A 17063-nucleotide genomic window follows, 5' to 3' on the forward strand; every position below is an offset into this window, starting at 1 on the left:
CCTGAAACAAGCCTGAAAGAACAGACTTGCCTTCAGCGGTGGTGAGGGAAAGGAGAAGCAGCTTTACAATCCCATTTGATCTCTCTTGTGTCTGCCTTCAGTGTTTTGAGGTTCTGCAGCTGGAAAACATGAATCAGCCTTGTTTATGTGCTTACAAAGTAAGATTCACTTTAAAGGACCTTTAAGTCTTTTAAAATCTATTGCAAACTGAGGATTTAGATGAGGGCATCTGTGACCCAAGATCACAATTACACAATTCCCTGATTACCCCAGAGAAATGTGCATAATCTATTACACATTAGAGCATTAGAGTAGACTGGAAAGAAACTGTAGGAGATTATATTTTGTATTTTATGTACTGTGGAGGTTGCCACTCATCATTAAAATAAAAGCAAGAACACATAATTTAATATATATTTAATAATATATTCAATAATACAAGGTTACTTGAACTTCATTTATATTTGGGATTAGGAGTTAACCTACGAACAAATTGTATCATAGCTGTGATAATATCATGAAGAAGTAACAGGACGCTGCAAATTAAAATTCATTTTCTTTAGGTGCAGTTTTTGAGCTATTTTAGTGGACAAGGGTAAACAGAAAAATATAAAAGGTATCCAAGTGCTATTTTGATTTTGAAGTATAGTATAATTGTATAAAAAAAACAGGAACAAATAATCCTTTTTGATTTGTAAAACAGCAAAGCAAATAAGTATTTCTGCATGGCACTGTACATATACATATCTCTGAGAACCTCCAACTTAATTTTAAGCAGGGGTCTAAAGAAAATACAGCTCATAATAGGCAGCAGCTGCAGGGATATGTTCATTAGTTAAATGCTGACAGCTTTGCTACTTTTCTTTTCAGGTTTGAACTGTGAGTTTAGGCCTTGTGAGGCCAGTAATCCCTGTGAGAACGGAGCTGTGTGCACAGAAGAAATGAATTTGGATGCTTTTCCCCTTGGATTCCAGTGCCAGTGTGTGAAGGGTTTTGCAGGTCCACGCTGTGAGATCAATGTCAATGAGTGCAGTTCTAACCCTTGCCTCCACGGATACTGTTATGACAGTGAGTTCAGTCTGGTTACTTGCTTTAATGTAGAGTAGTCTTTCTGTTGAAGCATCTGTAGCTACTGAGCTGCTCTGGGGAGAACAGTGGATAATTTACTGAAATTTAGCTTGTCTGGAATTCCACAGCCAGTGCCTGGAGGATTATTTTTGCCAACTGCCTCAACTCCTGGTCCTGAGGTTTGTGTGTTTAGGGGCAGCTAATGAGAAATTTTAATGAGATTTGTGCTGTCTCCTTTGATACCTAAATTAGCCAAATATATCTTACATTGTGCATCTGATAAGAGAATAGTCAGTTGCTGAAAAGGAGCTTGTAGAGCAATTAAGCACTATATGTGATAATTCTAATGAATCCAAAAATTGCATTAATTATCAAACATGGAAAATAGAGTGCCCATTTACTATCACGTGCTCTGTATCATATAACCATGTAACTGACTCTTTTCCTGGTAATCGTACTTGCATGCTTTAGAAGCAACCTGATGATGAATTACTCTACCATATTCTGTCTGGATCAGCAGGCTACACTGAACAGCAGCCAGTACTTAATGGAGTACTTAATGAAAAGTGTTGTGGGTTAAAACCTATCAGAACCCATTTTGTGCTGGTAAACAAAAGGGAAAGTGGTAATTTTCAGAAAAACTTACTAACTCTGGTTGAAAAGGGGAATGATATCTAGAGGTCACATAGCTAAACCTCCTACTGGACTAATGTTGTCTTTTTCTCACTGAGTTTTGAAAGCCCTAAAGGACGGAAATTCCAGAAACACTGGAAAGCCTATTCCACTTCTGCACTACTCTTGTAATTATTTCGACACCCTCAATATCCCATATGGATCTTCTAAACTATGATTTTTATCCATCAGTCCATATCACTAGAAAAAGGAATTCAGTTGTCATTTCTGTAACTGCTTTTGAAGTTATTATCACTTAATTATCTAACTGCTAACCTTTTCCTGAAGGGACTAATACAGAGCGAGCCTAGCTGGCTTCACCTTTCCCCATACTTGAAGCACTGGGCCAACCTGAGAATTTTCCTGAAATTCAGAATTCTTAGACAAATTTACCAGAAATCTAATTGACTCGCTGTCCTAAAATTCTAACTCCAAATTGCTAAGTGTATCATTGTCTAACACTCTCCTAGTTAAATAAAAAGTAATTATGAATAAGCTTTAGGAATTCCATGTTTTCATACATGGAAAAAAGATGATTGGCTTCATCATTTATCTAGTAAAGACTATTTCCTGAGAAGTTTACCAATATTTTCTATTTACTGTATATTCACTCAGGAACATTTTTGAACTGGAACTTAGATGAGATGCACTAAGTTCTTCATGCCATATGTTTTTGTGGATGGTTTGGCTTTGTGGTACCTCCAAAATTGACTTGTACCATGTGGATGTGTCAGTTCTTCTGCACTGCACTTCTTGCGCTGACTGTAAAAAGCTCAGATACTGAGGAAGATGTAAAGCTTTGAGCAGATAAAAAAAATGCTGCTGCTCTAGAGGACTTAACATATTTGATGAATATAATAGCAGCTCTGTGTATAGACACAGTGACAGACTAGATTCCGTGGTAAATCTCAGAGATAATGAAGAACCCAGGGACCTCTTTGAGTTTATAGGAAATCCAGGCCTGCATGAGCTGCAATTATTGCTCTCACCAACTCCTTATACAGATGTAGCACTCTAAAGATTCCTCTCCCTTTAGATTATTAATGATGAAAAACAGACATAATTCTTATTATCTTGCTAATATTGAAATGAAGCATAAATATCCATTGTAGGTTAAGCTGCCAAATTCTAGGCAAGTTTTCCTTTAACGTAGTGCTATAACAAAAGGCATTTCTTACAAAACAAAACAACCTCGTACTTATCCCCCAAAATAAAAAAAAAAGTGATCAAAAATTCACAACATTTAACCATCCCAATCTCAGGCACAATATCTTATCTTATATATAAGATAAAATCTTATATTCATAGCTTTATGAACTAAAATTCTTTATTAGCTCATGAAATGTCATTACTTTTTCAGAAGCTAGTAAATGAAAATTGATTTATAATTCTTATGATAAAACATCTGATTTTTTAAATTAAATGCAGTGCATAATATTAAAAAGGTCTTTTAAAGTAATGCATTTAATTTATTTCCATTCTAACATGTCTATTCTTTTCACCTACATCATTGTGATGAGTAGTCGTAACTGTAGCTTACTTAAATTTATAACATTCAGTTGTTATACTGAAGCAACCCTAGTACTGAAATACTATCTCTGTTACAGTTGTCAATGGCTTCTATTGCTTGTGCAACCCAGGATATGCAGGAGTAACGTGTGAGCAGGACATCGATGACTGCATAAACAACGCTTGTGAGCACAATTCTACTTGTGTTGACCTGCATTTGGTTAGTAAAAAATATTTTTTTAATTAAGATGTTTGTTCAGTTCTGCCTGAAAGTTAGAGTAATACGTTCAGGACTGTTCCAAGTCTTGAACATGCACTTAATCCATACACCTATTAAGAGCTTTATATTTTGTCTTCCCATTTTTATATATTTTTTAAAATGTAGTTTTCCCTGAAAGTAATGCTTCCTATTTATTTGCATGGAAACAACAACAGTTATAAAGAGCACAATAATACCACTTGATAGAGCAAATTCTCAGCTACAAACTCTATTTTTTTAGTAGTCACTGCCACTGACAGTGCATTTTTACCCATGACAAACAAGAACCTGCATGCAGTGCTTATAAAAATCCACACCAGTGCAGGTGACCACTTGTCACTGTCGCTATTGTGCAAACACACCACCCACCATCTCACTCTACTTACATCCACTGTTTGGTCTTCATAAATGTTCAGCAAATGTTGATGGTTGTCAACAGGTGCAATTTTTCCTGCTTGGAGAAATTCAGTTCCACACATTTGCTTCATACACGCTTCCATGTCAGATGTATTTTTGTCAGACTGCCCCTCTGCTGCCATCTGTCCCATGACAGCATTTAATGGAATAATTGGCAGGAAGGTTCAACCTCTGCTGCCATGCCCCAATATCTGCCTCTGACATTGTGGACCAACATAGTAAAGTAATTAATTTCAAATTAATTTCAATTGATTTCAAAACTATTCAGCTATATTAGTTCCTGAACTTGAAAAGTGTTAAAAATAACAACTTCTTAGAAATAAAAAATGATTCCTTCATGGAAGGAAAAGGCAGAAACAAGCATCTGCATTTTTTAAAATTTGGCACCAGGCTTGGCCCATGTTCTGTGTCACAATCCTCAGGAATCCTAAGTCAGGAACCAATTTGCTTTCAATGTACTCAGGAACACTAAGACTATATAGTACAAATATTGTCCTTCAGAAACATTCAAACTGTCAAGGAAATCAGTTGTGAACTAAAAAAAATAGAAGAAAGACTGGCGTTTTAAAATTTCTTCTAATTTCTGCCAGCATGTTTGTAACAAATTTAAATTAACAAAATGTTAAAGAAAGGAGTAGAATTCAGATCAAAATGCTTACCCAGAGATGACTTCAGCCACCCATATGCAGATGTCCACTTTGGGTGTACTGAACAACACAGTAGATGCTCCTGACTGTATAGGCCCCATATGGCTACTGTCTGACTACTAATGCTGAAATAGGCACTCATGTTTCCAGCATTCCAGCTGAATTCCATCCAGGGAGCCCAGAACAATGTCAGGAGTGTGGGAACGTGATGGTCTTTGGGTTTTTTTTTGTTTTGTTTTGTTTTTAGTATATAAAGGAAATTGCACTTTCTGCTAAATCCTGGTGGTAATCCAGTTACCACTATTTCCTAAACTTGAACAGAAGTTACGTGCTGCAATAGAATTTTCTCCAATAATCTACACTCGTTTCTAGAACTGTTTATTTTTCATGGTTAGAACACATAATACGTTCTACAACTATGCTTTGAGAACTAGTAAGTACCTTGGATAAAATTCAGTGCTTGATATGGAGATTGCAGAGCTTGTGTTGTTTTTGTTCTTGTCTTTGGATGTTATTGCAAAAGCATATATTTTCTTTAGCACTAGAGCTCAATATTTCAATCTTTCATACTGGACATATATTGCCATCTTATAATCAGGCATTTCAGAAATAATTTTCATGCTAGTAAGAAATGTTCTGTCCTGCTTCTATTAGATTTTGTTGTATATGTGGACATTCTATGTATTACCTGTCTGCAGCTGATGCATTAACTGAGACTTAAAGTGGAATTATATATACGCAGAAGTTAAAATAAGACCCAAAAGTATCAGAAATTAATAAAATTACAGATACTTGAGATAATGAACATATAATTCCACCAAGAGTGTTTGCTAAGCTTCTCAAAATGAGCTGTAATACAGAACCAGGGAGAGTTTTTAATTTAGGCAAAATTAAACCTGCCAAAGAATGGTAGCTCGCAGCAATTTTTAATACTAATTTTGATGTTTTCCATCTTTGTTTTCTCAATTCATTTGTGTTTATTTTTGTCCTGCAGTACCTATCCATTTCTCATCTTCTTTGTCACAGGCTGATGCCATTTTATTGTAAATGGACTGTGATGCAGCGAATCAGTGAGATGCATGCAGACTTTCAGAGAGATCTGACACTAAAAAAAGTAAAAATTTATTCTGTGTGGATTCAATGACTGTCTAGAGGAAATAAATAGAAACTTAATGTTAAGGTGTAATTTTAGACCTTAGATTTGATATTTTTCAGACCTCAATGACTTTCTCAACATTGTTCACCTAGGTTGTCAACATTACAGAAAACAATCAAAGTGAAATGCTTACTCTGATGTTACTTAATGGGTACATAAAATAAATTCAGAATTTGTTCTGTGTTAGGAGACTGTTCTTTGTAATTTGTGATAATAATGTGAATTTGTGGTCTTAAGAAAAAGAAAACAAATACAGAACTGGCTCTGCTTAGTTGAAAAGCTAGTATCAGCATGTCATTAGTAATACAAAAAAATAGGCAATTACTAATAGTTTTGTTTAGCTATGGTAAAAATAATGCATTGCTATTCAATATTTATACATTCTCATTATATTCTCTGTAGTACATTTACTTAAACATTTCTGACACTAGTTTATGAAAGAAATCTCATGTGGTTCATCTTTTTAATTTGACTCCAGAAAGGTACATTTAAGACTAGCTCAGTAAGTAATTGCATTATTCAGTTTGTATGGGATGACATTATTTGGCATAGTGTGTTGTTCTTGGTGTATTCACTTTCAAAGGACACTGAATTTCTTCCATTTAAAATGATGCAGTTTTATACCCCAAGATTCTTCAGTGGTAAGCGAATACAAACAAGCTTAATGAATTAACGAGAATTGATAAAAATGGAAGACACATTCCTTCTTCATCTTCAGCCAGAATAGTGGGGAAAAAAAATAGATATTGACATAACAATCCTGTAGAGAAATAATTTTTAATGTTTAAAGGGACATCTTCTCTTTTAAAAAGTTAACAAACTGAAGAATTGGGAACAACTGAGGCATACTCAAGGAAGACTTAAGAACAGATGGAGAGCACAGTAGTGTCATAATTTCTATATGAGCTATGCTTTACTTCCAAAGACAAATTACAGTTCCCTTATTATACAAGTCAAGGACCAAAGATCTTAATGTGAGAAGGAGTTCCAACAGACACTGTAATGGCAACATACACTTCACAGACTTTTGTTGAGTCTCTGGGCAGTGGATGGCATTAAGCAATTGGACTATGGAATGAGATCAGGACAACTGAATGACACGACTGAATGACACAACTAGGTCAACTTAAGGAGGCTCTGATTTCCTACTGCATCCATGAATTGCAGTCACCTGAGATGTACTTTATACCAGGACAAGTCACTATTAGTCATGTTAGTTGAACTTTTGGTAGCTCAGGAATAATGAAGTGGCTAACTATGCTAATGTAAGTTCTGTTCTGAGGTCCAACAACTCAGATATCTTTGATGCGTTTTTCTAGTTCGAAGAAGCAGACAGAGACAATCAGCATTGCCAGAAACATTGCATTACATCTTTTTTCTTTTTGTGTTGGTAATGTAGCATAGTACAGAGCTTTAAAACAAGATAACCTTGTTATATTAACCATGCACTAGCACAAATAAGTACAAAAAATTACAATCCTGTGTGCTATGTTGATCACAGCTGGTGTCTAAGCACCACACAGCTGCTCACTGTATCCCTATTGCAGGATAAGAGAGAGAATAGAGAGAGTGAAGCAATGTTGAGCAACAGGTTGATGAATTATAAAGTTCTTTTCTATTCAAGTTTTGTGAAAGAGGAATTATTTTACCTATAGCAACTACTACGAGTAAGAGGAACCAATTGCTTCCTTCTTTGTATCTCCTACGCTAGCAAGCATTAAAAGTGGCTAATATTTCTAGTACTATTAGTGTGGATCCCTATCATTTATACTGATCAAATTGTCATTTTATTTTGTGAACTGTAAAGAACTTAAGGTAGTGAAAAAAGAGATTGATGGGAAGGTTGGTTTGACACCAGTTGCCTTTCATATTGTCAATCACTGTGTTTGTTTTTTTGTTTTTTTTTTTGTTTTGTTTTTATTTTTATTTTTTTGTTGTTGTTGTTAAAAAATATATATAAAACAAAACATTCCTGAATAAAATCTAAGTCACTGTTCTAAGAGACATTTGGCCAGTCCTACACAAAAAAAATGGGAAATACCAGATTTACAAGCATGTAGAAAAAATTAATTATTCAGTCAAACTAATGGATCAAAATAAAGGAATGAGAGAAGTAGCAGAATGATTGGAAGGCTGTAGTACTGTTACTGCAGTAGCTGAGGAAAGGAAAGAGATGTTGAAGTTTTAAGCGTACAGTAGATAAGTACTGAAAAATAAACAGTGATTATATTATAAACTGTTATTATTTGTATGGTTTTTGTTTTTAAGGTGGCAGAAGGACTCAAGGTGAATTTCAGTGATGTGTTTTTAGGAGTGTACATTTGAAGTTGTACAGAAGGCTTCTGTGAAAGAGAGAGAGATAGTACCAGTTATATATATATATATATATATAACTATATATATATACATTTTCCTGAAAAAAAAAAAATAAAAATATATATATATATAAAGAGTTAATAGACAAGAGGTTATTTAACTGATCGTATTTCAAGAGCATAGCCCACAAGTAGCACATTACATAAATTGTGAAGTAAGGATTAATTGTAAGGAACTATGGCATTGAAAATTAAGGTAAAAGTAGTAGTTCTGTTAACAGTTTATGTTGCCAAAAAAGATATGAATTAAGTCTTTGCACTGACATAATTTCCTAAATTTATCATCCACCCTTATTTCCTGTTAAAAACAGAATCACATATATATTCTTCTTACTAGGGAGCAAATATTATCTCCAAAACTTTTAATTTATTTTAGAACATCCAGAGATACTCAAGGTATGATGAAGTAACAGTCTCAGAAGGTTATGCCTTCTTGCTGATAAGAACAGGTGGTCTGACATTCAAAATGAGTACAGAGACTAGATACACCTTCTTCAGTGAAACACTTCCAGATTTCTGTGGGACTGGAAATTCTCTAAGGTGTCAATAAAGCAAACAAACTCTGCCTCTGGAATTGACCTGAAACAGAACCTAATTTTAACTAAAGGTCAGACCATATAGCATGAATATTATACAGGGTACAGCAAGCAAGAAGCTGTTAACAGTTCCCAGGTCACAAGAATTCAAGTAGAGTTGTTATATGTCTTTAATTGACTTCATTGAGAGAATCCATCTGTTGAAATTGTGAATGTGCTGTTTGACAAATCAGTTTCAGATTACCAATTACACACCCCAGAAAAGAGCAACACAGCAGCTGGAGTTCACTTAAGAAACTCACAGCTGCAATAGTTGTTCTGTAAACTTCTACTGTTAATACAAGTCCCTGTGCTGCCCTGAGGATTTGACTTGCCCTGATATATTACATCTTCTACGTATATATAGTTTGAAAAAAGGTGTCCTCATAGTCCTTCAATAAAAGTTGTCTTTGTAAAAGATCTAGTGAAATAACTCCCTCCTCTGCTTTGTGCTGCAGAGCTAGTGAATAAACAGCACTACAAAGATAGCAGTACACAGACTGAAAACTTAATGCATTATGAGTTTTATTCCTCTATGCTCAAATATGTCCACTTGAGTCAAAGACATTGGAATGTACAAAATTAACTATTGACTTGCTAAGTTAGGTTAATATCCTTCACATTGATCCATAGAATTGTTTGTTGCTTGGAGGAAGTGATTATGATGTCTTATGTCTGAGTTTTCTAATTGAAGTCAGCAAATAAGCAAGAGAAAAACAGGATCTATTAAAGATAAAAGCAAACAAATGTTCATTAACTTCTCATTTAATATATTTGCTCTATTTATTATAGTATTTAAATTGCTTAAATTTGACTTTTTGGAAGCAGATTGTATACATACCTGAAAACAGCTTTAACCAGCAATGTTGATAAATGCCATAGGCATGTAAGCCTTCTATTATCTTTCTCATAAACTGAATTTTAAGCACTCTGCAGAATAAGATTGTTACAGAGTTGAGGAAAGGGAGACTAAGAGGCAGCTAAAGATGAAATTTCCAATGAGATTTCTGAACAGATGGCAAATCAGTTTGATAAAGTTACAGGAAGGGGATCCCAGATGGTATGTAAGCTGTAGGTTATGCCAGCAGCAAAGAGGGTGGATGGAGATAATCACTGATAGTAGAGAAAAGCTGAAGAACTTCACAGAACTGTCTGGAGAACCATGGCCTGTGTGTGGAAAACATAACTCTAAACCTCTGATTTTTATATGGTAGAGAGACTGACTTTTTTTTTTTGAGGTAGAGCTGAAGCTTTTGTACCTTCAAAAGCATTATATGATAGGCAGGCAATTTTGTTATAGATACATAGGCCTATAGACACTTCAGTGACTCATTAGGATTTAGCTGCAGAGAAGTGGACACAGCAAATTATCTGTATTTATTACAGTTACAGAACAGAAGGTCACAAAAGGATATGGGTCCGTGAGGAAATCACTCTGAAAGAGGTTGAAGCAGGAAGTTTAAAGATCTTCAATCAGTCTTTGGTAGCTGCCCATAAGTGTTTTTAACATGCAGCACACAAGAAATAAGATTGAATTTATTTTTCAGTAAAATCATGATGAACTAATCAAACTGCTGTGGAATAAGTCTGAGCATCAGGACAATTACTGAAAAGGAGCTCTTGGACTATAATTTCACATAACACTTGCTATTACAATTGTCTCTGAAATCAAGCTATATGATTCTGGGCAGAGAATTTTAAGTCTCATCTAAACTCTGTTTAGAGAGCAGCACTGCATATTCTCTCATGATGTATTTTTTGTGACATTTATTATCAGTGAAGCTAGGCATCTTGCAAATACATACTTTTATTTGAAAACACAGAACCTTTTGCTTTAGTAGCAAGTGTTGAGTGCTCAACAGTTCTGAAAATCATCTCTTAAGATAAAACAAAATCAGAAAAAAAAATAAAATGAGGCATTAATTCAACCTATGAAAAGTTACCTTGGTTAGACCAAACTCAGCTTAAGTATTATCTAATTTATTTCGGGCACCATTCAACAGAAACCTTAAACTAAGTCTTCTTTGCTTGTTTCCATTATTCTAAATATAAGTGGACACAAAAACACATATTTTCCTTTACTGCATCCCTGAGTAGACTGGTTTCCTCATGCTCTTTTATACACTGTAAGAAGCAATGGAAAATTATTTCATTCAAGTAGATAAAAAAAACTCCGGCATTACGTACATTTTGAGTATATTTGATTTTTAAACTTTTCCATTTTCATTTTAGCTTACACTTTTGTGTGAGCTAAATGTAATTGATATAAGTCAGTACATAGAAGTTTTTCAATGAGCAAGTCATTTTTCTGTCATCATATAGTAGATCTTTTTTATTCTTCAATGAGAACAGATAATGCATATATCCAGATTCATATTCGAAAGGCCCTGGAATTCCTCTTCTCCCACTGTAGCTGACAGAAAAATTGTTGTTGATTTCAGAGTGCCACCAAACAAATATATTCTAATTACAGGATCAACATTTGGATACTGTGGCAGACACATGACATGTATAACCCACTGTCAAGCCAATTTTTAATCTTTTTCTAAGAAAAAAAAAAAAAAAAGACTTTCCAGGATACTATCCATTGATTTTTAAAGCCAGATCTTCACAGGTATGGTAGTGAAGGAGAAAGAAAAGATCAAAATCAACTCACACTCCAGGTCTGCTCATCCCTTCATCTGTTTCCCACAAAATAAATAAATAAATTAATTAATTAATTAATAAAAAATAATTTAGTCTGTTTTTCTATGGAAAAAAAAAGTCATATACAAAGATACCTAGTTTCTACTCTGAGCAAATTTGCTTACATTATCAACTCTTATCCAAGAATTTTATAATATAAAAGGCAGTTCACCCTTAATTTTTGAGGCAACTACTGGGTGTTGTTATAATAAACTGATAATCAAATATCAAACAAAATCAAGTCTTCTGATAACTCTTCCCTGGCAATATAACTCATAGATCCTACACTGCCAGCTCTGCCAATTACTGTACTATGGTCAGCAGGGAGTTTGCTATTTTGACACCTGAAAGCAACTGAATTTTCTGTTTCTGAAACTTAAGAAGCCTGTTAGACTTATCTATACCTAGTGCCCTTAGGCTACTTCTCAGATGGCCCTTTGATTAGTTCTTTTGAATGACTTTCAGAAATCATATCAAGGCTTTAGATATAGTGTTGTCCATTTTCACTACAGGGTTAGCCAAAGATGGAAACGTTTATAATAAAAATTTATTTATAAAGCAAAGAACTGAGGTGATAATAAGATGAAAGTTATCAAAATGATCATACAGCAAGATATTTTTCAAGTTCCAACAGACTGGTTTAGATCATCAAGGTAAATTGAGCTGTTTGCAGACCAAATTAAAACAGGTTAGTGGTATTGTTTCAACAGAATAAAATAGAATGTAAAAAAGCAATATAATTTTCTTAATACATGTATTTTGTTTTGTATAAACATATTTACTTTGAAGTATATATTTGAGGGGAAATACATGCATAGGACTGGACTGTCATACTCCTATTTACAAGCGGCCAATTCTGGGAATGCTCCCATGGACTCCATATGAAACAATGGAACAAGAACTTATATTATTTCTCACATACCAAGCCTTAGATAAGGAGTTGACTGGATGGTCACACTCAGAGAGTTGTGGTCAACAGCTCAGTGTCCAAGTAGAGATCAGCGGTGAATGGCATTCCTTAGGGTTTAGTGCTGGGACTGTCATAATATCTTAATAGGCAACATGGACAGTGGGATCGAGTGCATCCTCAGCAAGCTACAAATGACACCAAGCTGAGTGGTGCAGCTGACACACTAGAGGGAAGGGATGCTATCCAGAGGGACCTGGATAGGCTTGAGAGGTTGAGCTTAAATAATTTTAATCATTGAATTCTATCTAATTCATTGAATTCTATTATTTTGTTGCTGATTCATCTAGTTTATCCAGTCCTTACTAAACTGTTGTCATGTGCAGCATTTGCTGTATTGCTGTTTACTGCCACTTCTAAATCATTATACTGTATGATTATCTTTTCTCCATGCTGAAAATGTTCTGTTTGCATACACAATTATTATACAGTGTATACCATGTACTTGCTCAGAATATATGAAAACTTTTCTTGTGTTGGCTGCCTCTGCCTTTCTCCTTAATAAAGATGCTGTTCTACTGCACAGCACTTATATATAAAAAAGAGAACCTATAGAAAAAAAGCATGACCAGATCATATGAAAAACTGATGTTTTTATCAGATTCTCATCTTCTTCTAATGTATTGTTCTTAAATAATAAAGAAATAAATAAAAATATCTATTTTCACCTGCTTCAACAGTGAAAAGTTCAATAACATATATATAAAGAAAGATGCTTTGAAGAATCCAGATATTCAGAATTTGCTCTGCCTCTCTGTGCAGACTTGCAGATTATTACATATAAAGTAGAAAGACCTTGTGGCATTCAGTGTTGACTGCCAAGTAGGTTAGATTTTATCATTGGTATATATTGTTACAGTTTTACTCAGACTATCCACTTATTGCTGTCTCTCTTTTGTTATAAAAAGCTATGCCACCAGCTGGAAATTTATTCTCACAGGTTCAAAAGAATCTGTGCACTAATCAAAAGAATCTGAAATTGGTCATGCATCACATACAGGCCATAATAAGTGTTACGTTTGCTAGGAGGTCTAAGGGCATAGGATAACTTAAGAGTTTGATAAGAGATTAGTTTTAACATTAAAAATTTTACACTGTCTAGGGCCTAGCATTTTGATTTTTTGACATGAAGTAGTGGGCTTTTTATCATATGAAAATAAATTATTCCAGAATATTTCTCATAAGTAATGCTTTCCACGTGCATGCTAATCACTAAATCACACAATCTCAACTGTTAGCATAGAAATTGCTTTAACTAAACATAAAATTTGAAAGATCTCAGGCTAGAGATAATGTTGCTTCCTGCAAAGGTCTGATCACAAGAGAGATTCCGGAAATAAAAGTGCTAAAATTGCCTTAATAGACTTCTAAAATGGCTTGTTTAACACAGGGCAAACTTTTTAATAGTTCTCTGATGTAGCTACTAATTTAGAACAAATGCAAATCCAACTTTTTTGCCTCACTGGGAAAAGTTCTTGCTTGCAGTTCTGAATTTCAGTTATCAGTGATGGATTCAGCCTTAACAAACTAGAGACCAACTCAGTTCTCTTACACCAAATTGCTCCATGAAAAATGTTTCTTGTATCAGTCTTTTTCTTCAATGCCACAGATTATAAATTATTTTTTCTTTAAAACAAATGATTTCTACTTCTTTCTATCTTATAATCATTTATAATTTCTATCCTACAATTGTTTCTATCTTATAATAAGAATTAAAAATGAATTAGAAAAAAGTCTTTAAAATGCCTTTTTATTGTAAATCACATTTAGGTTAACATTTTAGTTTGCAGTACAAGAACACATTTGAAGCAAATCTCCTAACTGTACTGACTTCCCGCATATAATTTGCATTGTGGAGAAGATTTGTATTATGCAAACAGAATTTATTTTGTGCAAAACTGAAAGAGCAGTTCTCCACATAGGCATATAATAGGCTCCAATCACTGAGTTTCAGTCCATGGTTTTAGGTAAAAACAATTCTAATGTAAAACTCTCAGAGCCAAGGTAGCATGGATGTTGGGTCTGCAGTGCCAATTATTTTAAGACATTTGTTGCTATTTTTCAAGACTGATAGTGTTGATTAGCTTGGAAAAGAGAAGGCTCCATGGAGACCTCATTGTGGCCTTACAATACTTGCAGGGAGCATATAAACAGGAGGGGGAACGACTGTTTATGAGAGTGGATAGTGATAGGACAAGGGGGAATGATGTTAAACTAAGACAGGGGAGGTTTATGCTAGATATTAGGAGGAAGTTTTTCACACAGAGGGTGGTGACGCACTGGAACAGGTTGCCCAGGGAGGATGTGAATGCCCCATGGAGTCATTCAAGGCCAGGCTGGATGTGGTTCTGGGCAGCCTGGTCTGGTGGTTGGCGACCCTGCACGTAGCAGGAGGGGGGGTTGAAACTAGATGATCAGTGTGGTCCTTTTCAACCCAGGCCATTCTATGATTCTATGTAGATATAGTCATTTAAAGTCTCAGGAAAAGATAGCACAATTCATTCAGCCTTACATCTTATTACATAGCACTTACATTTAAAAGTATACAGTTTTCCTAATTTATATGCCATTGGATTTTTAAGAGTAAGATAACATATATAGGGTAACATATATGTCAGTACATTTATTTTGCCATGGATGTTGTAGCAAAGTAAATTGTCAGCCACTCTAGGAATATTAATTTACTCCATACATTCACAGCATGTACCCTCAAATGTTCAAAATTATGCTTAGAGTTAAATGATGTCATTGCTGCAAAACTGCATGAGTCTGATACTTACCTCATGAAGTTCATTTCTGCTAACAGCTTTTTCTTAAAACAGCAGTGACGATTTCTTGCATAGAATCCAGAAGGTTACTTCTGTCTTACATCTCTGAATTTATTTCACTCAACTAGATGGATCAAAAAGCTTCCATAGTCTTTCAAGACTAACAGTTGAACACATTATCTCTGGTAACTGAAATAATATTTTTTTTCTGGTTTCCTAGATTTAATGATGATTCTGTACTCTATAGTAATCTGAGCAATTAATGGAAAAAGGTAATACATGTACATTGAGTTCTACATGACAGTAAATAAGAGCAGATAAAAGAAAGGTTAGATGGAAGACTTGAAATATTATTTTTGCCACGGATAAGAAAAGAGGAAAAACAGAAAAAAAAAAAAAAAGTGGAATCTTTGTTGAAACTAACCAATAGGAATCTGTAAGTTCTTCCTGACAAATTTTACATTTTGGCAAATAAACACAGTGCCCCTTCAAATATTTTTATTAGCACTTATCATATAATATTTTTTTTATTTCATGCATTATAATTTGTCCCTTTACTTACTTCTCATGACACAGGTAAGGAGGCTGCTGAGGAAGACCCTTAAAAATTTAGCAGGTCCTATGCATGTATTTGGTACTGAATTATTTGTACAGGAGCCAGCTGTTTTAATTTCTGTATCTTACTTATGCTTTGTCAGAGACAACTTTTTAAACTAAATTATATTAAATATATAGTCTGGTTGTATATTCTCTATTTGTTCTTTGTCAAGTAGCATGCAAACCCGAAATGTGCTGAGATACTGTAAGTATCTTAAGGGGTGTTTCAAGAAGAGTGGAGGCTTTCCCTTCACAAGGAATTGAGAAAACAAGTAGCAAGAGGTGTAAGTTACACTGAAAGAGGTTTCATCTCTTAGATCAATAGGCATCTGCATCACCTTGAGCTGTTAAAATACTATACAAAAAAAGCTATTGTAGAGTGCTCTTTAACATAGAAATAATTCTTTTATCTTAGTTTATACTGATGCAGTGACTTCATATATTATATAAATGCCTTATGTTGATTCAGTACAGCATCAACGCTAGATAGAATTTCTCAGAAAATCAGAATGAACTGCACCTACAACATTTTGAGAGACATAAGGTTGTAAAAAATGCATTTAACTTTCTACACTTGCTGTTGTCCTCGCATCAATAAATGGTATCTTATGTGAAAAGTAGTATGTTGTGCACAAAATACTATTTTCATAGTACAGAAGCAGGATACTAAAAGTGAGAATTAGGACCAAACAGCCAGAGTCTAAAGACTTTGTTGTAAAATGCTTGGTTTTTTTAAATCTCTTTTCAATCTTATGATTCACAAATCCAGTGTGGTCAGTAGCTGGTTGAAGACCTGAAGCCTCAACCTGATCTCAGGAGTCAAGCAGCTTTTCTTAATTTCCTCACACACACATACATAAATATATTTCTTCTTTTGAATAAGTCATCCTGCTTGATTTTCTTTTTCACAGAGTTCAAGTTGTGTCTTTGTGATTCAAAACTTTGTAGATCACCCTGAAAGTAATATCTCCTATTGATTTCCATAGAAACCACAAAAGATACAAAGAGCACAATGATGATATTTAATAGACCAAATTCTCAGCTACAAACACTGTTTTTCAACACAGTCACCACCACTGGCTATGCATTTTCAATAGCCATGAACAAGAGACTGCAGGAAATGATTGTAAAAATCTGCACCATTAGAGATGACACACTGTTGCCACTGCTGAATCACATCACCCACCACCTCTCTGTGATCACACGCTCAACAAACAATGAATGTTAATGGGTGTCATATTTTCCTCATGGAAGAATTCAATTCCATGTGTTTCCATGTCAGAGGCCATTTTGTCAGACTGCCCCTCTGCTGCCATCTGTCACACAGCAACAAAATGCTGCAGAATGTTGGCAGGAGGATTCAGTCTC

The 17063-nt window shown here is 34.6% G+C and overlaps 1 protein-coding gene across 1 annotated transcript in view; it reads left to right on the forward strand.

Moving 5' to 3' along the window:
- The window catches only part of LOC149919156 (protein eyes shut homolog), a 70557-nt gene continuing 53494 nt past the window's right edge, over nucleotides 1–17063 (forward strand). Inside the window, exons 1-3 of the mRNA XM_090136149.1 lie at nucleotides 1–158; nucleotides 871–1068; nucleotides 3348–3469. Coding sequence (XP_089992275.1) covers nucleotides 146–158; nucleotides 871–1068; nucleotides 3348–3469 — 333 coding nt within the window. The 5' untranslated portion in view covers nucleotides 1–145. The remainder of the gene's footprint in view (nucleotides 159–870; nucleotides 1069–3347; nucleotides 3470–17063) is intronic.

The sequence above is a fragment of the Phasianus colchicus genome, chromosome 2, assembly GCF_987193195.1.
Source record: "Phasianus colchicus chromosome 2, bPhaCol1.hap1.1, whole genome shotgun sequence".
Taxonomy (NCBI): domain Eukaryota; kingdom Metazoa; phylum Chordata; class Aves; order Galliformes; family Phasianidae; genus Phasianus; species Phasianus colchicus.